Raw genomic sequence first — 25,930 nt, 5'->3', positions numbered from 1 at the left:
ATGTTTAAATTCTTGCAAACGTGTGGGGTGAGAATATCAAAAGTCCTGCACCCGGGCTGAGTGAACTTAGGATTTAGGAGGGATATAATCGACAATTCATTCCGGGGGTTGCCTCGTGCTTTGGATTATGCGATCAATCCCACATAGCTAAGGCATTTTGGGGGTGATGTTGTCGGCGCGTGTTGTCGCGTTTAGGCACTTTACTTCTAATTGTTCTATGACGCTATGAACCGTAGATAACCGAACCCATCCATGGCCATTTTCTAGGACGTAGTGCGGAGGCTAAACCGAGTGTTGTCTCGAGTTTTAGTCGTCACGCGATACTACACTCAAGTTAGACCTTCTTATGTATAATCATGGAGCAAGTGTTGTCTCGTGACACCGTGATGTACGTCGGAGAGGTTGCAACTTGGGAACCTTTTTAGAACCTGGTTACTATTATCCTAAAGCCCTAGTTTCACCGGACACCGTGTCCACCCATGACTCCTCGACTTTGAACTTCAACCCACCATGTTTTCTCCGAACTTGAACATAATCATGCATTCATGCATACATGCATACATGCATAAACTTTTTTCCATGCATTTATCGGAGGACTTAGACAAGTTATCTTTTGAACATCACGGATGTGAACACCAAGTGATACCATCTCAACTAAACTTCTAGTTTTGCTCAAGATCTTCAAATAAAACCGTGTTTTTCCGTGATGTTCACAACCACTTTGACAAGTCTTCTGACAAAAACAAAAAAAAAAGAGTCTTTTTGCATTTGTATATCATGCATCATATGCATCATTCATCGGTCACAAATGGCTTCCCGTGCTCATTGTCTCCTGGTTCTTCTGCCGCAGTCTGAAAAGTGGCTCGTGCTCGCAAGATTCACCAACCGGATAGAGTTCAGCAGACAAGATGGTACAAGAGAAGAAACATGGCTAACCTTGGGGAAGAGAATGCCAGCCCCTCGGGCCAGCCCATTGAAGAGTCTAATCTGGACGAGATTTTGAGGCTTATTAAAAAGAGCGATTATAAGATTGTTGACCAGCTGCTGCAAACTCCGTCAAAGATATCCATCTTGTCCCTACTCTTGAGCTCAGAAGCTCACAGGAAAGTGCTAATGAAAGTACTGGAACAGGCTTATGTCGATCATGAAGTCTCTGTGGATCAGTTCAATGGAATAGTGGGTAACATTACTGCTTGCAACAACTTGGGGTTTGGTGATGATGAGCTCCCCGAAGCAGGGAAACACCACAACTTGGCCCTGCACATCTCAGTACACTGCAAGTCTGACATGATATCCAATGTGTTGGTGGACACTGGATCATCCTTGAATGTAATGCCTGAGTCTACACTAAGACAGTTGAGTCATCATGGAATTTCTCTGAGGGGAAGCAGCTATTTGGTTAAGGCTTTCGACGGATCTCGCAAAGATGTTCTTGGAGAGGTAGACTTGCCAATTACCATTGGTCCTGAGACATTTCAGATCACTTTCCAGGTCATGGACATCAATGCTTCCTACAATTGCCTCCTCGGAAGACCGTGGATTCACGACGCTGGAGCAGTAACTTCTACTTTGCACCAAAAGCTCAAGTTCATGAGGAACGGTAAGATTGTCACTGTACATGGTGAAGAAGCATATCTGGTTAGCCAAGTGTCATCTTTCTCTTGTGTTGAAGCAGGGTCCGCTGAAGGGACGTCATTCCAAGGCTTGACTGTTGAAGGTGCGGAGTCTCGAAGAGCTGGTACTGCTATGGCTTCACTGAAAGACGCCCAGAAAGCTGTTCAAGAAGGGCAAGCTGCCGGCTGGGGCAAAGTGATTCAGATCTTGGAAAACAAGCGTAAAGAGGGCCTTGGATTCTCTCCAACATCTGGTGTCTCGACAGGAGCTTTCTACAGTGCTGGGTTCATCAATGCTATTGCTGAAGGTGCTGCTGAAAGAAGTCACGTGCCTACATTTGTTGTACCAGGAGGCACCGTGAGAAATTGGGAGGCCATTGATGTTCCTTTAGTCATGCATGCTTCCATGTAATGGGTCTTGTTGCTCATGTTTTCTTCGTTTTCAAAATAACAATCCTTTCGCTCTGCCCAAGGCGAAAGTGATATCATTGTAAGGGCGTGTTTGTTTCGGCATTGCCGTTATCAATAAAAGTTGTCGTTTTTCTCACGACTCTTTGTTTCTTTTACTTTTTAGTGCCTTTTTCTTGGAAATAATGGTAATGCCAGAAAAAACCAAAACATCTGTATTTTCTTATTAATTTCAAAAATCTGCATGAAAAACTTTTTCTAAAAATCATCCCAATCATATTATGCAGATTGAACCACAATAAACCCGTTGAACACAGTGACCCTATAGTTCCTCCAAATTTTGAATTCCCTGTATATGAAGCTGAAGATGAGGATGATGATGATGAAGAGATACCGTACGAGATCACTCGACTGCTTGAGCAAGAAAGAAGAGCCATTCAGCCTCACCAGGAAGAGATCGAGCTTATCAATCTGGGTACTGAAGAGAACAAGCGATAGATCAAGATTGGTGCAGCACTTGAGCCAGAAGTGAAAAAGAAGATCACTCAGCTTCTCCATGATTATCCAGATGTCTTTGCATGGTCCTATGAAGATATGCCGGGTCTAGATCCCAAGATTGTGGAACATCGGATACCGACAAGGCCTGAATGTCCTCCTGTCAAACAGAAATTGAGAAGGTCTCGCCCAGACATGGCTCTTAAGATCAAGGCTGAGGTGCAAAAGCAAATTGATGCGGGTTTCCTCATGACAGCTGAATACCCTGAGTGGATTGCCAACATCGTACCAGTACCAAAGAAAGATGGGAAAGTTCGAATGTGTGTTGATTACAGAGACCTGAACAAAGCCAGTCCAAAGGATAACTTCCCATTGCCTCATATTGATGTGCTTGTTGACAGTACTGCTCAATCCAAAGTGTTCTCTTTCATGGATGGTTTCTCTGGTTATAATCAGATACGGATGTCTCCTGAAGATAGAGAAAAGACGTCCTTCATCACTCCGTGGGGAACGTTCTGTTATAAAGTAATGCCGTTTGGCTTGATAAATGCTGGTGCTACCTATCAAAGAGGTATGACAACTCTATTTCATGATATGATTCACAAAGAGATTGAAGTATATGTTGATGATATGATTGTGAAGTCAAGTGATGAAGAGCAGCATGTTGTGTATTTGAAAAAGATGTTTGAAAGACTAAGAAAGTACAAGCTGCGGTTGAATCCTAACAAGTGCACATTTGGTGTAAGATCTGGAAAGTTGTTAGGCTTCATTGTCAGCCAAAGAGGAATTGAAGTCGATCCTGATAAAGTCCGAGCCATCAGAGAAATGCCGGCCCCTCAAACTGAGAAGCAAGTCAGAGGTTTCCTCGGACGACTGAATTATATTTCAAGATTTATATCTCACATGACCACTACTTGTGGACCAATTTTCAAATTGCTCAAGAAGAATCAGCCTGTTGTATGGAATGATGAATGCCAGGAAGCTTTTGATAGCATTAAAGAATACCTGTTGGAACCACCTATCCTTGTCCCGCCAGTGGAAGGAAGGCCTTTGATTATGTATCTGTCAGTGTTAGATGATTCAGTGGGCTGTGTTCTTGGTCAACAAGATGAGACTGGTAAGAAAGAGCATGCTATCTACTATCTGAGCAAGAAGTTCACCGACTGCGAGACTCGGTATACAATGCTTGAAAAGACTTGTTGTGCTTTAGCTTGGGCTGCCAAACGCCTGCGTCATTATATGGTGAATCATACAACTTGGTTGATATCCCGAATGGATCCAATCAAGTACATCTTTGAGAAGCCTGCTGTTACTGGAAAGATTGCACGTTGGCAAATGTTGTTGTCTGAATATGATATTGTGTACAAAGCTCAAAAAGCAATCAAAGGAAGTGTCCTTGCTAGGCATCTTGCTTGTCAGCCTCTTGATGATTACCAGCCAATTAAGTTTGATTTCCCTGATGAAGAGATTATGTATCTAAAAGCAAAATACTGTGAAGAGCCACTGATCAATGAAGGGCCAGATCCCAATAGCAAGTGGGGATTGGTGTTTGATGGTGCTGTTAACGCTTATGGTAAAGGAATTGGGGCCATCATTGTAACTCCGCAAGGGCACCACATTCCTTTCACTGCTCGAATAACTTTTGAATGCACAAACAACATAGCTGAATATGAAGCATGCATCTTGGGCATTGAAGAAGCCCTTGATCTGATAATTAAGCACCTTGACATCTATGGAGATTCTGCACTTGTTATTAATCAGATAAAGGGTGAATGGGAGACTCATCATGAGAAGCTGATCCCTTATCGTGACTATGCCAGACGTTTGTTGACATACTTTACCAAGGTTGAGCTGCACCATATCCCTCGGGATGAGAATCAGATGGCTGACGCTCTTGCTACTTTGTCTTCCATGTTTCGTGTCAATCACTGGAATGATGTGCCTGTAATCAAAGTGCAGCGCCTTGATAGACCCGCCCATGTGTTTACCATTGAAAATACGCCAGATCAAGCTGACGAAGATGTGAATGATAAAAAGCCTTGGTATTACAACATCAAACAATTCTTGCAGAATCGTGAATATCCACCTGGTGCTTCCAACAGGGATAAAAAGACTTTGAGACGATGGGCTAGTAAATTCCTTCTGGACGGAGAAATCCTATACAAGAGGAACTATGACATGGTCTTGTTAAGATGTGTTGACAAACAAGAAGCTGAGAAATTGATGCATGATGTACATGATGGTACTTTTGGGACCCATGCTTCGGGTCATACCATGTCAAGAAAACTGTTAAGAGCCGGCTATTACTGGATAACTATGGAGCGTGACTGCCACAAACACGCTAAAAGATGCCACAAGTGTCAAATTTATGCTGACAAGATTCATGTGCCTCCACACGCTCTCAATGTTATATCTTCCCCATGGCCTTTCTCTATGTGGGGCATTGACATGATAGGAAGAATTGAGCCAAAAGCTTCCAATGGACATCGTTTCATTCTAGTAGCAATTGACTATTTCACCAAGTGGGTTGAAGCTGCTTCCTATGCAAATGTGACCAAGCAAGTGGTTGTCAAGTTTATCAAGAATAACATCATCTGTCGATATGGTGTTCCCAACAAGATCATCACTGACAATGGTTCCAATCTGAACAATAGCATGATGCAAGCTTTATGTGAAGAATTCAAAATTGAACATCACAACTCTTCTCCTTATAGGCCTCAGATGAATGGTGCAGTTGAGGCCGCTAACAAGAACATCAAGAAGATTGTTCAGAAGATGGTCACTACTTACAAAGACTGGCATGAGATGTTACCTTTTGCCTTGCATGGTTACCGTACAACAGTGCGCAGTTCAACCAGGGCAACTCCTTTCTCTCTTGTATATGGCATGGAAGCAGTTCTCCCTCTGGAAGTGGAGATTCCATCTCTTCGAGTGATCATGGAAGCAAAATTAACTGAGGCTGAATGGTGTCAAAGTCGGTATGATCAATTGAATCTGATTGAAGAGAAACGTATGGATGCTATGACTCATGGACAGTTGTATCAAGTGCGAATGAAGAATGCTTTTGACAAGAAAGTCCGACCTCGAGAATTCAAGGAAGGCGAACTTGTATTGAAAAGACGGATAAGTCAACAACCCGACCCAAGGGGCAAGTGGACACCTAACTATGAAGGCCCTTATGTTGTCAAGAAGGCTTTCTCTGGTGGTGCTTTGATTCTTACACACATGGATGGTGTTGAACTCCCAAATCCTGTTAATGCCGATATAGTCAAGAAATACTTTGTCTAAAAAGAAAAGAACAGCGTGGTAGGTCGAAAACCCGAAAGGGCGGCCTAGGCAAAAATGCGCTTCCCGGTGGATCGAAAACCCGAAAGGGCGATCCAGGCAAAAGTTAGGGACAAAAAAAAATGAATATGAAAAAGCTCGCTGAGATTGTACGCAACTCAGGCAAGAATGAGCGCCTCGATGAGCCGAAAACCCGAAAGGGCGGTTCATGCAAAAATGAGGTTGATAAAAGACAAGTAACTATATCTGGCAAATCATCATCACCCCTCGGGGCATCTGCAACTGTCAAAGATCGTCTTCATCAGAGGCTTCTATACTTGTGAATTCAAAATTTCTATGAAATGTAGCGGTCATCGTGTTCAATGTATCACCAACCAATAAAATTACCATTTTCCAAGCTTTGTAAATCCGTGAAGTCATGCCTTTGGCTGACTCTCACTCTTCTACATCAAGTTGAGCCTGTGCTGTTGATTGAAACTCTATTTTTCTTTCTACTTTCAATGCTATATACAAAATATTTTCTTTCCATTTTGATAATGTCAATATCTGAAACAAACATTTATGAAAATTGAAAAATCGTTTTCTGTCTATTTTGAAAGCAAACCTGAGCAACAGGATACATTTCAATGAAACATGCATGAATAAATGAATGTCAATGTCTATTTCAATACATGTTACGAGCAGGTTACTCCCTAGGATGATTTGTGGTCAATGGCAAGAATGAAAAAACAGAATGAAAGTGAAAAAATAAGAAAAATACAAATGAAAGGTTCGCTAAGTTGAAAACCCGAAAGGGCGGCTTAGGCAAAAATGAGCACCCCGCTGATTGACAACCTATGAAGGCAAATCAGGCAAAAATGGGGCAATGAAAAGAATATTATTCCCCGGTGAATCGAAAACCCGAAAGGGCGGTTCAGGCAAGAATGGGATTGAAAAATGAAAGAATGGAAAATATTGAAAAACATTGACCACAGATGCGAACATCCAATGTTTACCCATCACTGACACGCCTAGCAACGGCGACCTGTATCCAAGGACTTTCCAAGGGTCCCCCCTCTACAAGTTTCATTGCCCTCAGCCATGGTTTCGATACGTCTCTCAACGACGGTCTCTCCAAAGAGGTTTTCCCCTGTGAATATGTTGCCGCACGAGCCACTACGTGCCCAATCTTCCAATGTCTTGTCTGCCTTTGTGAAACTTCCTTGTCAAGTTACAAGCCAATCATGCATTTCAAGCATTCATACATGCATAGTCATGCATTTTATGTGCTCATACATCCAATAATCCTGCTATACCATACATACATGTTGCATATCCAACTCTCAACTGTCAAATTCAATCCAAATTTCAACTGTCAAACTCAATTCCAATCTCAATTTCAATTCCAACTGTCAAATTCAGTTCAATTTCAACTGTCAAATTCGATGCAATCTCAACTTTCCAATCTCAATTTCAATTTCAACTGTCAAATCCAATTCAATTTCAACTGTCAAATTCAAATCCAACTGTCAAATTCGATGCAATCTCCAATCTCAATTTCAAATCATTTCAACTGTCAAATTCGATGCAATCTCCAATCTCAATTTCAATTTCAATTCAATGTCAAATTCGAAGCAATCTCAATTTCAATTCAATGTCAAATTCGAAGCAATCTCAATTTCAAGTGTCAAATTCAAAGCAATCTCAATTTCAATTCAATGTCAATTCGAAGCAATCTCAATTTCAAGTGTCAAATTCGAAGCAATCTCAATTACAATTTCAATCTCAATCTCCAATTTTCAATCCAATCTCAATTTCAATTCAATATCAATGTCAATTTCAATTTTCAATTCAATTCCAATTCAATCTCAATGTCAATTTCAAATCTCCAATCCAATGTCTATGTCTATGTTTCTAATCAATCTCAATGTCTCTTTCAATGTCAACTTCCAATTCAATTCCAATCAATGTCAACTTACTCTCAATTTGAACCTTTCTCAATCCAACTTTCAATTTGTATCTTGTTATTGGTCAAGTGGCAAGTTCGATCCAAAGAACAGCTTGTACCTGCTTATATGTCTATGTTTCCGGTCAAACGACAAGTTCGATCCAAAGAACAGTTTGTACCCTTTGCTTATGTTTTGTTATCGGTCAAACGGCAAGTTCGATCCAAAGAACAGTTTGCACCTACTTACATGTTGTGGTATTGATCAAGTGGCAGGTTCGATCCAAAGAACAACTTGTATCTACCCTTTGTTTATATCTCCGATCAAGCGGCAAGTTCGATCCAAAGAACAGCTTGTATCTGCCTATATGGCTATGTTTTCAATCAAGTGGCAAGTTCGATCCAAAGAACAGCTTGTACCCATCTCTTGTTTGTATTTCTTGGTCAAGTGGCAGGTTCGATCCAAAGAACAGCTTGTACCTATCTTTTGTTTGTATTTCCTTGGTCAAGTGGCAGGTTCGATCCAAAGAACAGCTTGTACCCATCTCTTGTTTGTATCTCTCGGTCAAGTGGCAGGTTCGATCCAAAGAACAGCTTGTACCTATCTTTTGTCCCCTGGTTTGTCTACCCTGTCAATGTCTACCTAAATCCCCAGTGACATGACATGCTCCATAGACTCCAGTTGCTTGTCTTGCATTCATAATCGAAATGTTGCATGGCATTCATGTTTTGAAAATCTAAGAGCGTATTTTTATGTCCAAAAGCAGTGCAAATGTTAATATTTAAGTATCTTCGTCCCGTCAACTCTAAGACTTCGTCTCTTGACTCTCCGGACAAAGAAACTTAAATAGGGGCAGCTGTTATACCCTAATTTTGGACCTAAAAATACTAACTCATTTCTTCTTTTCTTGCATTATAAGTCATTTGAACTGTGTCTGATCAATTGCATCTTTCTCTGCATTTTATTTCAATTTTATTTGCAAAATTCACATAGAAGGGTATTTTAGTCATTTCCTATGTTAAGATTTCTTTCAGTCTTTTAAAAATTTGTTTGAGTCCTTTCAAATAGTTTGAATAAGTCTTCATTTCAATTCTATGTCAAAACCCATTTCAAAAATTGCATTTGAAGTCATTTTGAGTCAGTTTTGCCCCTAGGGGCATTTTAGTCTTTTCATGTGTCAAGACTCTGTTTAAACCCTTAAAATTGTCTCCGAGTCTTTTAATTTTGTTTGTATAAGTCTTTGCTTCAATTCCTTGTTAAAAATCCATTTTAAAAATTCATCTGAGTCATTTTTAGTCGTTTTAAGCCTCCAGGGGCATTTTGGTCATTTCACATAAAATGGCTGATTCATTTTGATCTGCTTTGTTGCGTTTAATCGTCTCGCTTTACGTTAATTTTCAATTTATTACTTTCAGTTCAATTTTAGTTTTAATTTTCATTTTGGTCCTTGTACTTTTGTTATTTGCATTTTAATCCCTTGTTAAGTTTGTTAGAGTCCAAGTGCCATGTGTCCAAATGCCATTGGTCCTTAAGAGTTTGTTACAAGTCTAGTGCCACATGTCTCATTCCAATTGGCCCAAAGCTTACCACATCACCTATATAAGTCAAACCCATAGTCAAAATTTCACATTCAATCATTTTTACACAAAAAATCATAAAAAGTTCAATTTCTCTTCTCCCTCTTTTCTTCCTCACGTGACCTTTTTTCCACCACCATAACCAATTTTTAACCACTTCCCTCCACCACTTCCACCACCATAACAAACTCTAACAACTTTCCTCCACCACTCAACCACCATAACAAACTCTAACAACTTTCCTCCACCACTCAACCACCATAACAAACTCATAAACCACTTCTCACCACCACAAAACCTCCATCTTCCACCACCAAAACCACCACAACTCCACCACAATCCTCCATAACCAAATCTTCATCATCACCTTCATCTTATTTCAATCATCATCAACCATTACAATCTTACAATCTGAATTCGTCCACAAACATCACAGATTAAGAAATTTCGAACCAAGAACAACACTTACTCTAACTATTTCGTTTCGAATCACAGCCGTGTTCAACCTTCAACCGGTTTCGACAACTTCACGGCGGCGAAATGAAGCTCAGCAATCACGAACGGAAATGCAACGGGACCGGATCGGAATCACGTTACAACAACAATAAAGAGCAGAGCAGAGCCGAATCAAGCACAAGGGCGAATCTGAAGCAGGAACTAACCGCCTCCAATCCGTCGAATTTCGGATCAATCTCAGGTATCGCCTTGTTTCTTTCTTGGATTCGATTTCATGACTAGTGTTGTGCCTGTAAACGTGTGGTGCCTGTAATCATGTTGAATGTCCAAGTCGTTATTGCTTCGCGTGTGGTTGCGTTTGTTCTCTGTTTGTGCGTCGAACTCAAGCTTTGGTTGAAGCAGCCATGTTTATACTTTGCTCTTGTGCTTGCGTCTTGTTTCTGGTTGCATTTGTTCTATGGTGTGTTTAGGAGCAATTGATGGAAGAAGAGAGAGAGAGCGAAGCTTAGAGAGAAGGAGAGAATATGTGAGTTTAGTGGAATACGTGTTTTGTAGGAAGGAAGAAGAAAGAGTCCAAATATTGACCCATGGATCTGCTCCATGCCCATGGATTTGACCCTAACCCGCTCCAGCTCTTAAAGCCCAACGTTCTTCTGCCTGTTTTTCCAGTTTTTCTATATCCACCCCCCATTCCTGCATATTCTTGTTTTTTTCTGATATTTGCACCTCTGTCTGTCCAAATTTGTTTACAAAAAATCCTAAAAACTTTTCTATGTGTTCTTAATATTTTTCTTAACATTTTTGTGACTTTTTTTGAGCCAAAGCCTGAGAAAAATATTTGAAGCATTTTTTTTCCTATTCTTGTTAGAATTAGTGATTTTCTTGCACATTTTTAGCCTAAAAATCCTTTAAAAATTCCTAAAAAAATTCATATGTGTTCTTGATCATTTTCTTGATAATTTTTGTGATATTGCCATATGTTAAATCTTGATTAAAAAATGTGTGGTATTTTCTTGTCAATTGTTTACTATTTTTGTTAAAAATTGTGAAATTTTATATGTTTTTGGGTCTAAAAATTCTTCAAAATTCTAAAAATTTTTCATACACATTTCTTGATAATTTTGTGATAATTTTGCATATTAAAAAATTGATAAAAAAAATGAGGTGTTAATTTTCTTGCTATTTTGTGCTATTTTGTGCTAAAAATGAATGGAAATTGGCTTGATTTCAATCCCAATTGCTTGATGAATGTTTGTGACCTATACCACTTGATTTCATAGGGTCTTAGCTACTGTTTGTGTTTGGTATTGCTGCATAGGGGTGAATCTTGATTGGTTACTTAGTTTACAAGTTACTTGTGTAAATAAATAATGCAAATATGCTTAAGTTTGCTTCCAAAATGTCAAGTTAACCATGTTGCCTTAATTCCCATTCCAAAATTTGATTCCAAACCTTTTAAAATGTGTTGGAGTGTGAGAATTATAGGTCATATGGCTTTTGCATTCTATGAGCAAATTCTAGTCATGTTTGCACTCATTTTGCCTTTATCTTGGGTTGTTTTCTATGCTTTGTGCTATAGTGTCTTTCTTGCTTTATTTCTCTTGATATTATCATGTGTTACTAACCATTTCTGTCGCGTCATTTTTCGGAGATCAAGGCTATTTGATTAGCTTTTGACTCACTAATTTATTTCACGACTGAACATTTAATTTTTTTAAGAAAAGGGGAAAAAAGTTCAAACACCCCATATATTGAAAAGATTTAGGTTCGGGGGTTAGTTACATAAAGGGAAGGTGTTAGCACCCTTTATGTCCGTAGTACTCTACGGGAACCTCTTGGTTTTATTTAATTAGTGCGCTATAACTTGCTTATTTTTTTGAAAAAAAGAAGGGAATTTCAAATGGAAAAGGTAGGACCTAATTATCTACATTTTATTGATTTGGAAGGACGAGTGTCCTCTGCCTACGTACCCGTGAGGGATCAAAACCTCGTAGTTCGGGGTAAAAAACTGACGTTTGATTGGTTGTGTGTTTTTTTATTAGTTTGAAAAAGGTTTTAAAATGGAAAAGCCAAATGGCAAAATGAATTTGTTTGTATTTTTTATATTAAGGAAAAAAAATGACTTGCAATATGATTAAATTGATTGAAGTTTGATTAAGGAAAGAAAATAAAAAAAGACGTCACTTGATTTAGGATCAAGGTTTATTTAAGAAAATATTTTTGTGATTTTTGGTTATTTGCATGTTTTTGTTGTTTTCAAATAGTTGGAATGAAATTAAACTAACGGAGCAGAAAAATAAAATGCGTGGGCACTTTGTAGTGACATTGGATCACCACAAAGACCATTAACCTAAACTAGAAAGAGAGATAAAGGCATACACACATGCACGCACACACCTAAGCTATTACAAAAAAAAACCTATTATACATTCTACGGTCTGCGAGAAAATAAATAAATTACATTAAGCCTATATTTACATTCTAAAATCCGACGAGAAATAACTCAAAATGCAAAAGCGATAAAGATGCATGAATGAATTACATTAAAACCTAAATATACATTCTAAAATATGTGCTTGAATATGCGTGAATTATTTACATCAAACCTATAAGTTCCATATGTTAAGAAATAAATGACACAAAATAAATATGTATGGAATAGATAAATGAAAGATAGATATGCAGCCTAGTCTAACACACATAAAATAATACGATGCAAAAGGAATAAAAAAAATGCAAGCAAGACTAAAATGCATGAAGAAATAAAATGGTGTGATGCAAAGGGGGGGTTCAAACAGTAATCAGGGGAGTGCAGAATTGAGAAAAAAGCTTAATTGGGTAAAAACGTGTTGGGCTTAAGGGATTGGAAGTGGACCGGTTTGGGGGCCGGTTCGGTTCAGGGAAAACCGAACCGGTTCGATGGCATATATATATAGGTTGTACAAGGGTTTTTTCTCATTTTCCTTTGGCTTTTCTCTCTTCTACTCCCGTCTTCTCTCTATCGCTCTGTCCTCTCTCTTACACTATGTTTGGCAAAGAGAAGAAATTAGGAAGAGAGAAAGAGGTGAGAGAGAGAATGAGAAGAGAGAAATATGTAAGAAATAGAGTAGATTAAAGAGGTTGTTTGGTATAAAAGAAAGATGAGAGAAATAGAAGAGAGAGAAGTGTAAACATCCTCTCTCTCTTGTTTGGTTGAGTAGAAAGTGAGAAGAGAGAAATGACAATATTTTAGACATTGACAAAAATAGCCTTGTTATAATGAAACAATTTAACACTCTTTTTTTTTTTTTTGACAAAACAATTTAACACTCTTATTACCAAAACTTGAATTGCTACAAAATACTACAAAAGCTCATTATTTTAATTTTGGGTGAGATCCTGCTCTCGTTAAATTTTTTTAAACAATCAAAATTTAGTGATTTTTTTTAATAACCAAAACTTTTTTTTTTATCATTGTATCTTGTAGAAGAAGTACACAAACACAATAAAAAGTGAATTTCAACAACATAGATTTATTAAGGCCTCATGAACACAAGACATGATCAAATAGCAAAAGGAATCAAAAATAGTACAGAGACAAAACAAGGCAGGGGCGCAACCCATTGAAAACAAAGTTATAAACACAATTGCTGCCATATTAATGACAGATACATAGAACTATAACTAAACACCATATAACAACGAAAACCTGCCTTCATGACCTAATACATCTATTAAGACAAAATTTAAATTAGTCTTCCTATTATGATAGGTGGCGTGTCAAGAATAAACACTTGTGTTCTTTCTATGGATCGGGAAATTTTGTACAGATGCAAAATTTCAGAAGGAAAATGGTGATAATTTCCCTTGTGTCAGTCGTCCAGTGAAATGCGTATAGGACGAAAACTGTACAAGTAAACCAAAAACATATACTACCCTTCAAACCCCTTAGGCTGAAACTATCTAGAAATCCCAAAAGAATAAGAAAAACAGGAACAGTAGCACGTAAAATTGCTTCCAACGGATTGATGTAATTAAGCTACAACAATGGAACAGTTCTCAACAATTGACATTGAAATGAACAGCAGCAATGAACTAATTATACGGTGCCAACAAGAATTAATAATTGCCAAATAAATGGAAAAAAGGAAACTAAAACTAAGACAGCAATAGCAGCGTGAATCAAAATGGAAAATAAAGGCAAACTAGAATTGAATCTCTTATTAAAAGAAGGGTTTTGGAATTTGTATAATATGGTGCCGTAATACGAAAACTACTGGAATTCGATATCAACAGCATGTAGCTATCCAAACTAAGAGGGGCTATATTCACAAAGGAAAACATCATAAAAAAAGTTTCAAAAATTTGACAAACACACTACATCCATTGTACTGCATGCCCTTTTATATAAGATCAACAACATTTATTGACAGATTCATCTATATTGAACAGAGAAAAACACATTAAAAAGATTGATTTAATACATCCATACCTATGATTTGTAATTTCCAGATCTAGTCTTGATGTGGTACTGTAGAGATCTAAGAAGGATAGAACAAGAGAAGTTGCAGGTCCATCACCACACTTTAGAGGATGAATGAGGAAGATAATAATGACCCAAAGGAATAAAAAGGTGGGAGGAGAGGAAGCGCGGCAACTCTCCCGCGAAAACCAAAAAGAAAAGGGCAAAAAGGGGATAAAAAAAATGAGCAGTGTCTTTCTCTCCACTTTCTTCGCTGTTGAGAGAAGAAAGAGATTTTGAGTGGGGCCCACGCTGCAGTCTTCTCTCTTCTCTTTTTCTCTGCTCACCAAACAAAAGAAATTCAGTGTCTCTCTTCTATTTCTCTCTTCTTTAACTCTCTCCTTCTTATTTCTCTCCAACCAAACAGAGTGTTATAGTTCTTCATCTTTTCTTTTCTTTCTTTTCTTTTTTTCAAACAAAAAAATAAATAAAATAAAATTACTATTACCCTTCTTCTTTCTCCCTCACGTTAATTCTTCTTCTTCTCCCTTTCTTCATTTTTTTATTTTTTGCTATACAAAGAAACAAAAAAAAAAAAACTACATACAAAAAGAAATAAAAAAAAGAAAGACGAGAAGGAGTATACCCTTTCCTTCTAGATTCGAATCTGTTTCGGATTTGTGTTCTTGTCCGATCCTACTCCCTTCCGTGTGCGTGTGTTACCGTCTAGGTGTGTGTTGTTCCTTTGTGGTAACGGTTGCGGTACGGGTCGACGTCGGTTGGTGTGCGAGTCCGATTGGATTTGACGTGATGTTGGTTTGATGCTTGTGTGACTGGCTTGAATCGATTTTGGGTTGTTGTACTGTGATGATGGTTCCTCGTATGGTCTTGAGTTTATTTTTGGTTACGTTGATTTGGCTAGAGCTATTTGTGACTGATTGTTGAAATTGGTCTCTGTGATGGGTTTTTGGATTCGATATATTATTGATGTTTTGAAATTGGTTCTGCTGTGATTAGCGGTTGGAATTGCTGGTGTTTTTTTTGCAGGTTCTGTTCCTATTGTGCGTTCTTGGTTTGGATGAAAATTTGCAGGCTTTGGGTGTGGACAAATGTGTATTGAAAATCGGCTTTTGGGTTTGTAGATGAATCGGCCTCTTTGAATTGTGCGTTGAAATTGGCCCCCCTTTGCAGGTTCAGGTGTGTCTGGGTTTTATAGTGTTAGGGTTGTGTTGGATATGTACATAATGCGTTGCTTGAATTGGGGAGGAGGAAACCGAAATCGAGTAACTTGTTCCTGAGAGTTTGGGATGCAGAGGCGCGTAACAATGTTCACAGCTTGCATCTTTGGATTTGGACTGACTTCTTGGATATAGACAAAAATAAGACTAAAACAAATAATAAAAATAATAATAATAATAAAAAAGAGATAAGATATTTTAAAGTTTAATTAAAAAAGAAAATAAAGATTTTTATAAACAAAATTAAAGTTAATTAAAAAGAAACTAAAGATTTTTATAAACAAAATTAAAGTTAATAAAAAACTTGAATAAAAGATGGAATTAAAATAAAAGTAATGAGAGAAGAGGGTCTGACTCGGAACTAAAAATGAGGTATTTTAAAATACCTCTCTGCCGAATTTTCACTGAAAAGTCAAAGATTGAATAGAGTCAAACGACACGTGTCGGTGTATGTATGTAGGATCCTTAGGTCAAAAATTGGGGTATGACAGATGCCCCTATTTAAGTTTCTTCGTCCGGAGATTTGAAGATGAAATCTTTAATTCGATCGGAGCGAAGAGACTTAAATACAAAGTACACCAATTTTGGACCTAAGATGCTATGAATGCTCGTGAAATATTTGTATGAATGCAGGACGACAAAGTTGACTTGACCGAGACGAGAAACAACAACGAGATACCCAAATTCGTTGAAGAAAGAGGGATCCAACTCCGCTAGGGGGAATGTAGTTTCATTGAGGAAAAGATTGTCTTCTACCGTATTGGTTTGTGACGATAGCTTAAAGAAGGCAACACTTTTAGCGACATCCCTGGAACAACTAACGCTGGGGATGACACTTTCGAAATTGAAATTGAAATAGAAATTGATTAGTGACATCACTGGAACAGCTAACGCTGGGGATGACACTTTTTATATGACAAGAATTTTGCAAGCTATTCGCTTGACACATAGGTAACATAAGAGGCTTGCAAGCTATTCGCTTGACACACATGATGACAAAGGAGGGTTGCAAGCTACTCGCTTGACACACAGGTAACAGATGATGTTTGCAAGCTATTCGCTTGACACATAGGTAACAAAAGATGTTTGCAAGCTATTCGCTTGACGCATAGGTAACAAAAAATGTTTGCAAGCTATTCGCTTGACACACATGTAACAAAATATGTTTGCAAGCTATTCGCTTGACACATAGATAACAAAAGAGGTTTGCAAGCTATTCGCTTGACATCATGATAACAGTAAAGGTTTGCAAGCTATTCGCCTGACACCAAGATAACAAAAGATGGTTTGCAAGCTATTCGCTTGACTTAGAGGTAACAAAGGATCTTTGCAAGCTATTCACTTGACACAGAGGTAAAAAAGATATTTGCAAGCTATTCGCTTGACTCAATAATGAGTGAAGATCGAACTGAAAGGATACAACCAAAAAAGGATTATGGGTGACTGATGCAACCATGTATGAATGATATGGTGTATATATTGTGTATGCATGAATGTATGAATATTTGAAAGTATTAATGTTTGAATGTACGATTGTGTAAATGGATGTATATATGAATGTATGAATAGGTGAAAGTATTAATGTATGAATGTATGAATACGTGAATGTATTAATGTATGAATGTATGTTGTATGAATGTAACTTGTATGGATGTATGTACAACTTCGTATGACTGTATAAACTGTACGTGATAGGTGACTCGATGAAACAAGACAAGACCGGTAAGATGGGAGGCAGACTGACATCGTAGTACAAACACTCAGCAAACTTCCTTGGAGATGATACTATTGTGAACAAATCGAGCCGTTGATGGTGTAAAACCTGGCACAAGGTAGCAACTGACGCCTCTTGGGGATAAAGCCCATTGTTGACCAAAAGTCTGGAAGAAGTCGCCATTTGTAAACCGGCGTAGAGTGTACTTCCATCCGCATGCTTCAACAGTCATCATTTTTTGTATATATTTTTTTGAAAATCCCTAACTTTTGTCTGGACCGCCCTTTCAGGTTTTCAGTCCACCGGGAATATATTCCTTTTTTGTGCCCCTAATTTTTGCCTGGACCGCCCTTTTGGGTTTTCAGTCCACCGGGACGCTCTCTATTGCCTAAGTCGCCTTTTCAGGTTTTCAACTTAGCGAGCATTTATTTTTGTATTTCTTTTTTGGACTGTGACAGCATCTTGCTCAAGGCAGAAGTCCTCTCCATAATGCTTAGCCCTGTTTTTCTTTCGGAGTGCAGTCGTTCTCAAAGCGGATGCTGATGTACGTTTCAACTACTCACGAGTTCAAAGAGAGTGTGTTTGTTGCTCACACTTTTCAAAAGATGTAAAAAAAGTTTTGTATTTTGAAAATTTTTGCTTCAAGTATTGCCGTCAAAAATAGAAGAAATTTTGCAAGTAGAATAAATGAGAATTCCAAATAAATGGCACAGGCTCAAATTTGATGAATTGAGTGGTGGCCTACCAATGGCGTGGCCCCACAGATCTTTGAAAAATTTGGGAAAATGGTAAATATAATGGGAGGTACATTGAACACAATAACCGTTATACTCTCTAACAACTTTGAATGCCCCTTTTTCGAGTCTTTGAATGCCCCTGTTTCGAGTCATTGATTTGTGGACGCTTCAAATCGGAGGTTCTTTTGACGACTGGATGCTCCAAGTGGACTGTGCTGACTGATGCAGTTACTTGTCATGATCCTTAACTTTTGCATAGATCGCCCTTTTCGGGTTTTCGATCTATCAGGATAATCATCATTTTTTTTTTGTCTCTAATTTTTGCCTAGACAGCCCCTTCGGGTTTTCAGTCTACCGAGACGCTCATTTTTGCCTAAGCCGCTTTTTAAGATTTGCGACTTATCGAGCTTTTTATTTTTTGACAGAGTATTTCTTGACTGCACCAGCGTTCATAGGACGTGTGAGTTTGTTGCCGTCCATAATTGTAAAATTCATTGAACATGGGCCTTCATAACTAGGCATCCACTTGCCCCTGGAGTCTGGTTGGAAAGTAGGACAAAGTTCCCTTCTTGAAATTCATGGGGACGAACCTTTTTGTTAGAAGCTTGTTTCAAACCTCTTTTGATATATTCGTACAAGGTCGTCATGCGTTTAAATTCGATCAAGCTTGGACTTTATCAAAACTCCTATTGACGGGACTTCGATCTTCATGGGAAGCACGACCTCCATGTTGCACTTAGGGAAGGAGGGGGGTGCCCCTGTTAAAATGTGTACTGAAGTACGATATCTGAGCAAAGCGAATGGTAGCACCCCGAGCCAGTCTTTGTAATCAAATGTCATCTTCTGGACAACCTCCTTGATATTTTGTTTACAGCTTCAATGGCTAAGATGCCCCAGTATGTGAGAGATCTCGTCGGGAATCTCTTCATTCTCCTTCTTCAGCTTCGGACAAAGGGAACTCACGGTTGGAAGAGAGTACATGGTTAATGTGTTCAACGGGTTTTTTAATGCATGATTTGATTATTGATATAAACATTATGATTATGCAGATACGTGGAAATGATTAAAGGGAAATTTTTTTGGTTTTTTGTATTACCATTTTTCCAGAAAAAAAAAGCACAAAATAAAAACAAAGTCGGGATCAAAGCGACTTTTTTAATGATGAAAATACATAAAGCAAAAAAAAGCCCTAAACAAGTTCACTTCCGTCTCGGGCGGGACGAAAGGATTTTTTTTTTTGAAAAACATAAAGCAACAAACAAACATATTAATTGAACAGATGAGTAATAGAAATAAACATCAGCAACGACCCGATTGCAGATTAAACATTTCATGTGTCAACCTTAGATACCAAGATCCGATAGCGGATTAACTTTCACATTCAAATTCAAACTCTTCGAAAGGTATAAGGTTTTTTCGGATCAACTTCTGAACTATCTTCTGCAACGCAAAACAGTGCTCGATATCATGACCTGGTGCCCCTTGATGGAAAGCACAAAAGAGATCCGGCCTGTACCGGGATGTCAATTTTTCTGGCACTGGAGGAGGTGCCTTAGTGTAGACCAAATTCCTTTCGAGTAATTTTGGAAACAAATCTGCATACTTAATGGGAATCGGATCAATTTGTTTCCTTGAAGCCTGTTGTCGAGGCTGTTGTTGACATTGTTGAAATTGGGGTTGATAACCCGGATTTTGAACAACATTTATGAAAGGCATATCAACGGCAGCAGGGTGATAAGCCAGATACTGTTGTTGAGGCTGACTTTCCACCACATTCATTTCTTGGTCTTCCTCCTCTGAACGGTCAGCGGGAACACTTTCTTTGACCAAACGTCCTTCTCGAACCCCTTCTTCAAGACGCATTCCCGTAATCATCATCTTTGCGAAGTTGTTGGGAGCACTTCCAACCATTTTCTGATAATAAAACTGATCTAGAGTCCTCAAGAAAATCTTGGTCAATTCTTCCTCTTCCAGAGGTGGACGGACTTGATCGGCAAAATCTCTCCATCGCTGGGCATATGCTTTGAAAGATTCATTATCATTCTGGGTCATGGCTTGCAGATCGTCTCTGTCTGGGGCCAAGTACAAGTTGTAGTTGTATCGTCGGACGAAGGCATCGCCCAAATCAATGAAAGTTTTGACATCAGCACGACTTAGGCCCGTGTACCATTTTAAAGCGGCACCAATCAAACTATCTTGAAAGCAGTAGATAAGAAGCTCATCATTGCCGGCTTGAGGGGACATCTTTCTGGCATACATTGTCAAATGGTCTTTAGGGCAAGTATTCCCTTTGTACTTCTCAAAATCAGGAACCTTGAATTTGGGTGGTATCATGACATTTGGTACCAAACAGAGATCATAAGCACTCTCCCCAAACATTTCTTCCCCAAGGAGAGCTTTCAATTCCAACCGTAATGCATCAAACTTCTCTCTCAGTTCTTTTACCTGGTTATATGCAACCACACTTCCTGGTTGATAGATGGGTTTATGAACCAAAGGAGCTGAGTAGGTCATAGCAGCTTGAGGGAGAAAAGGGCCTGATTGTTGCACAAAAGGAGTTTGAACCTTAGAAACAACGGGACAGAGTATTTCACTAGCACTTAAAGGTGTACTCCAGAGATATCCTTCCAGCATAGCATGTTGAGGAGTACTAGCAAACACTGTTGAAATCGGGGTAGTGGAAGCAACCGTCTGAGCTTGAGTACTGACAATAGGAAGAGATACTGGCTGACTCTGTGCAACCGTCATCAGAGATACTAAGTTCTTCAAAATCTCATTTTCGGCCCGGAGGGTTGTCACCTCTTCACGAAGCTTGTGGTTCTCTTGGTTAAGATGATCCATTCTGATTTGCTCGAGTGTTGTAGATGCGAGTAGACTGATGAATTGACCTTGTGTAGACAGGAACAAAGTATGAGACACGGACTTTAGAAACTATGAATGCAAAATGATGCGTGGTATGTTTATGAAAAAAATATTTTTGTCAAGGGCTTTATCAAAGTTAATTGTAAACATTGTAGATGAACATGGTTTTGTTTGAACATTGTAAATAAATTGAAAATGGTTCCGAAATCAAGGAAAAAGTTCTTAACAAAAGCAAAAGCTTAGTTAAGATTTTTGAGGTTGTATTCCTTTGTGTACCTTCTTGCAAGGTAAATATCTTTGATGTTTACAAAAAGCTTATCTAAGCCCTTCAATATGAAAAAGTTTTTATGAATGTATGCATGTATGTATGCATGGTTATGCAACAAGAACGGTGAAAACATGGTGAGGTTAAGTCTAGAATGTTGGAGTTAAGGGTAAACACGCCATTTGGTAAGGACTATGGTTTTCAAATGTACCTGTATCACGGGTTCTACCAAGTTCCCAGAGTTATCAACCACTTCCGAACACTATCAGGTTACGGAAATACTTCCGTTCCAATAATGTTCGTAAGAAAGTCTCGTCTGAGTGTGGTATCGCGTGTCAACTAAACCAAGATTACTCATGATTAGCCACCGCACCACGTCCTAAAAGGCCAAGAGGGGTTAAAGGTAACTAAAGGTCCTCAACTTTCGACAGTCACTTGAAAATAACATATCAAACACGAATACTCATGCCAACATAGCATACTTCCAAGATTCCTAAGTTGAGTGGGGTTATCACATGTGTCACAAACCAAAATTCACTCTTGGCAAGGCACTATGATTATACCACCGTCCTATCTTAAATTTCTCTCAAGTCCGGGTGTAGGACTTATCTCACCACTCACGTTAGAAAGGAGAAAGAAGAAGGATGAACAGATATACACGTATTTCCATCTTTTATTTTTATTTTTATTTTAAGCAAGTTATAGCACAAAAATAATAAGACCAAGTTAGGCTCAACCCTCTTAGGGGGGTCCCCAGTGAAGTCGCCATTTCTGTCGCGTCATTTTTCGGAGATCAAGGCTATTTGATTAGCTTTTGACTCACTAATTTATTTCACGACTGAACATTTAATTTTTTTAAGAAAAGGGGAAAAAAGTTCAAACACCCCATATATTGAAAAGATTTAGGTTCGGGGGTTAGTTACATAAAGGGAAGGTGTTAGCACCCTTTATGTCCGTAGTACTCTACGGGAACCTCTTGGTTTTATTTAATTAGTGCGCTATAACTTGCTTATTTTTTTGAAAAAAAGAAGGGAATTTCAAATGGAAAAGGGAGGACCTAATTATCTACATTTTATTGATTTGGAAGGACGAGTGTCCTCTGCCTACGTACCCGTGAGGGATCAAAACCTCGTAGTTCGGGGTAAAAAACTGACGTTTGATTGGTTGTGTGTTTTTTTATTAGTTTGAAAAAGGTTTTAAAATGGAAAAGCCAAATGGCAAAATGAATTTGTTTGTATTTTTTATATTAAGGAAAAAAAATGACTTGCAATATGATTAAATTGATTGAAGTTTGATTAAGGAAAGAAAATAAAAAAAGACGTCACTTGATTTAGGATCAAGGTTTATTTAAGAAAATATTTTTGTGATTTTTGGTTATTTGCATGTTTTTGTTGTTTTCAAATAGTTGGAATGAAATTAAACTAACGGAGCAGAAAAATAAAATGCGTGGGCACTTTGTAGTGACATTGGATCACCACAAAGACCATTAACCTAAACTAGAAAGAGAGATAAAGGCATACACACATGCACGCACACACCTAAGCTATTACAAAAAAACCTATTATACATTCTACGGTCTGCGAGAAAATAAATAAATTACATTAAGCCTATATTTACATTCTAAAATCCGACGAGAAATAACTCAAAATGCAAAAGCGATAAAGATGCATGAATGAATTACATTAAAACCTAAATATACATTCTAAAATATGTGCTTGAATATGCGTGAATTATTTACATCAAACCTATAAGTTCCATATGTTAAGAAATAAATGACACAAAATAAATATGTATGGAATAGATAAATGAAAGATAGATATGCAGCCTAGTCTAACACACATAAAATAATACGATGCAAAAGGAATAAAAAAAATGCAAGCAAGACTAAAATGCATGAAGAAATAAAATGGTGTGATGCAAAGGGGGGTTCAAACAGTAATCAGGGGAGTGCAGAATTGAGAAAAAAGCTTAATTGGGTAAAAACGTGTTGGGCTTAAGGGATTGGAAGTGGACCGGTTTGGGGGCCGGTTCGGTTCAGGGAAAACCGAACCGGTTCGATGGCATATATATATATAGGTTGTACAAGGGTTTTTTCTCATTTTCCTTTGGCTTTTCTCTCTTCTACTCCCGTCTTCTCTCTATCGCTCTGTCCTCTCTCTTATAGTTCTTCATCTTTTCTTTTCTTTCTTTTCTTTTTTTCAAACAAAAAAATAAATAAAATAAAATTACTATTACCCTTCTTCTTTCTCCCTCACGTTAATTCTTCTTCTTCTCCCTTTCTTTATTTTTTTATTTTTTGCTATACAAAGAAACAAAAAAAAAAAAACTACATACAAAAAGAAATAAAAAAAAGAAAGACGAGAAGGAGTATACCCTTTCCTTCTAGATTCGAATCTGTTTCGGATTTGTGTTCTTGTCCGATCCTACTCCCTTCCGTGTGCGTGTGTTACCGTCTAGGTGTGTGTTGTTCCTTTGTGGTAACGGTTGCGGTACGGGTCGACGTCGGTTGGTGTGCGAGTCCGATTGGATTTGACGTGATGTTGGTTTGATGCTTGTGTGACTGGCTTGAATCGATTTTGGGTTGTTGTACTGTGATGATGGTTCCTCGTATGGTCTTGAGTTTATTTTTGGTTACGTTGATTTGGCTAGAGCTGTTTGTGACTGATTGTTGAAATTGGTCTCTGTGATGGGTTTTTGGATTCGATATATTATTGATGTTTTGAAATTGGTTCTGCTGTGATTAGCGGTTGGAATTGCTGGTGTTTTTTTTGCAGGTTCTGTTCCTATTGTGCGTTCTTGGTTTGGATGAAAATTTGCAGGCTTTGGGTGTGGACAAATGTGTATTGAAAATCGGCTTTTGGGTTTGTAGATGAATCGGCCTCTTTGAATTGTGCGTTGAAATTGGCCCCCCTTTGCAGGTTCAGGTGTGTCTGGGTTTTATAGTGTTAGGGTTGTGTTGGATATGTACATAATGCGTTGCTTGAATTGGGGAGGAGGAAACCGAAATCGAGTAACTTGTTCCTGAGAGTTTGGGATGCAGAGGCGCGTAACAATGTTCACAGCTTGCATCTTTGGATTTGGACTGACTTCTTGGATATAGACAAAAATAAGACTAAAACAAATAATAAAAATAATAATAATAATAAAAAAGAGATAAGATATTTTAAAGTTTAATTAAAAAAGAAAATAAAGATTTTTATAAACAAAATTAAAGTTAATTAAAAAGAAACTAAAGATTTTTATAAACAAAATTAAAGTTAATAAAAAACTTGAATAAAAGATGGAATTAAAATAAAAGTAATGAGAGAAGAGGGTCTGACTCGGAACTAAAAATGAGGTATTTTAAAATACCTCTCTGCCGAATTTTCACTGAAAAGTCAAAGATTGAATAGAGTCAAACGACACGTGTCGGTGTATGTATGTAGGATCCTTAGGTCAAAAATTGGGGTATGACAGATGCCCCTATTTAAGTTTCTTCGTCCGGAGATTTGAAGATGAAATCTTTAATTCGATCGGAGCGAAGAGACTTAAATACAAAGTACACCAATTTTGGACCTAAGATGCTATGAATGCTCGTGAAATATTTGTATGAATGCAGGACGACAAAGTTGACTTGACCGAGACGAGAAACAACAACGAGATACCCAAATTCGTTGAAGAAAGAGGGATCCAACTCCGCTAGGGGGAATGTAGTTTCATTGAGGAAAAGATTGTCTTCTACCGTATTGGTTTGTGACGATAGCTTAAAGAAGGCAACACTTTTAGCGACATCCCTGGAACAACTAACGCTGGGGATGACACTTTCGAAATTGAAATTGAAATAGAAATTGATTAGTGACATCACTGGAACAGCTAACGCTGGGGATGACACTTTTTATATGACAAGAATTTTGCAAGCTATTCGCTTGACACATAGGTAACATAAGAGGCTTGCAAGCTATTCGCTTGACACACATGATGACAAAGGAGGGTTGCAAGCTACTCGCTTGACACACAGGTAACAGATGATGTTTGCAAGCTATTCGCTTGACACATAGGTAACAAAAGATGTTTGCAAGCTATTCGCTTGACGCATAGGTAACAAAAAATGTTTGCAAGCTATTCGCTTGACACACATGTAACAAAATATGTTTGCAAGCTATTCGCTTGACACATAGATAACAAAAGAGGTTTGCAAGCTATTCGCTTGACATCATGATAACAGTAAAGGTTTGCAAGCTATTCGCCTGACACCAAGATAACAAAAGATGGTTTGCAAGCTATTCGCTTGACTTAGAGGTAACAAAGGATCTTTGCAAGCTATTCACTTGACACAGAGGTAAAAAAGATATTTGCAAGCTATTCGCTTGACTCAATAATGAGTGAAGATCGAACTGAAAGGATACAACCAAAAAAGGATTATGGGTGACTGATGCAACCATGTATGAATGATATGGTGTATATATTGTGTATGCATGAATGTATGAATATTTGAAAGTATTAATGTTTGAATGTACGATTGTGTAAATGGATGTATATATGAATGTATGAATAGGTGAAAGTATTAATGTATGAATGTATGAATACGTGAATGTATTAATGTATGAATGTATGTTGTATGAATGTAACTTGTATGGATGTATGTACAACTTCGTATGACTGTATAAACTGTACGTGATAGGTGACTCGATGAAACAAGACAAGACCGGTAAGATGGGAGGCAGACTGACATCGTAGTACAAACACTCAGCAAACTTCCTTGGAGATGATACTATTGTGAACAAATCGAGCCGTTGATGGTGTAAAACCTGGCACAAGGTAGCAACTGACGCCTCTTGGGGATAAAGCCCATTGTTGACCAAAAGTCTGGAAGAAGTCGCCATTTGTAAACCGGCGTAGAGTGTACTTCCATCCGCATGCTTCAACAGTCATCAT

The 25,930-nt window shown here is 38.2% G+C and overlaps 3 protein-coding genes across 3 annotated transcripts in view; all 3 read right to left on the bottom strand.

Moving 5' to 3' along the window:
• Positions 1-25,930, bottom strand: part of LOC146904437 (uncharacterized) — a 58,777-nt gene that overhangs the window by 8,079 nt on the left and 24,768 nt on the right. The gene's annotated exons all lie outside the window — the stretch shown is intronic.
• Positions 1-25,930, bottom strand: part of LOC146904438 (uncharacterized) — a 42,580-nt gene that overhangs the window by 6,681 nt on the left and 9,969 nt on the right. The window lies entirely within an intron of this gene.
• On the bottom strand, positions 17,577-24,201 carry LOC146904440 (uncharacterized). Its single transcript, XM_085727997.1, has 2 exons — positions 23,390-24,201; positions 17,577-22,761 (listed from the first exon to the last, which is right to left on the bottom strand). The coding sequence occupies exon 2, from the start codon at positions 20,728-20,730 to the stop codon at positions 19,258-19,260; it is 1,473 nt and encodes a 490-aa protein (XP_085584123.1). The 5' UTR covers positions 20,731-22,761; positions 23,390-24,201; the 3' UTR covers positions 17,577-19,257.

This window comes from Medicago sativa, chromosome 7 (genome assembly GCF_051527215.1).
Source record: "Medicago sativa cultivar Bolivia chromosome 7, Bolivia_mono, whole genome shotgun sequence".
In the NCBI taxonomy this organism is placed as follows: Eukaryota; Viridiplantae; Streptophyta; class Magnoliopsida; order Fabales; family Fabaceae; genus Medicago; species Medicago sativa.
This window is presented reverse-complemented; position numbering and strand designations above follow the sequence as displayed.

Coding starts and splice junctions, on each gene's coding strand:
- LOC146904440 (XM_085727997.1), bottom strand. CDS start 20,730: ATGGATCATCTTAACCAAGAGAACCACAAGCTTCGTGAAGAGGTGACA.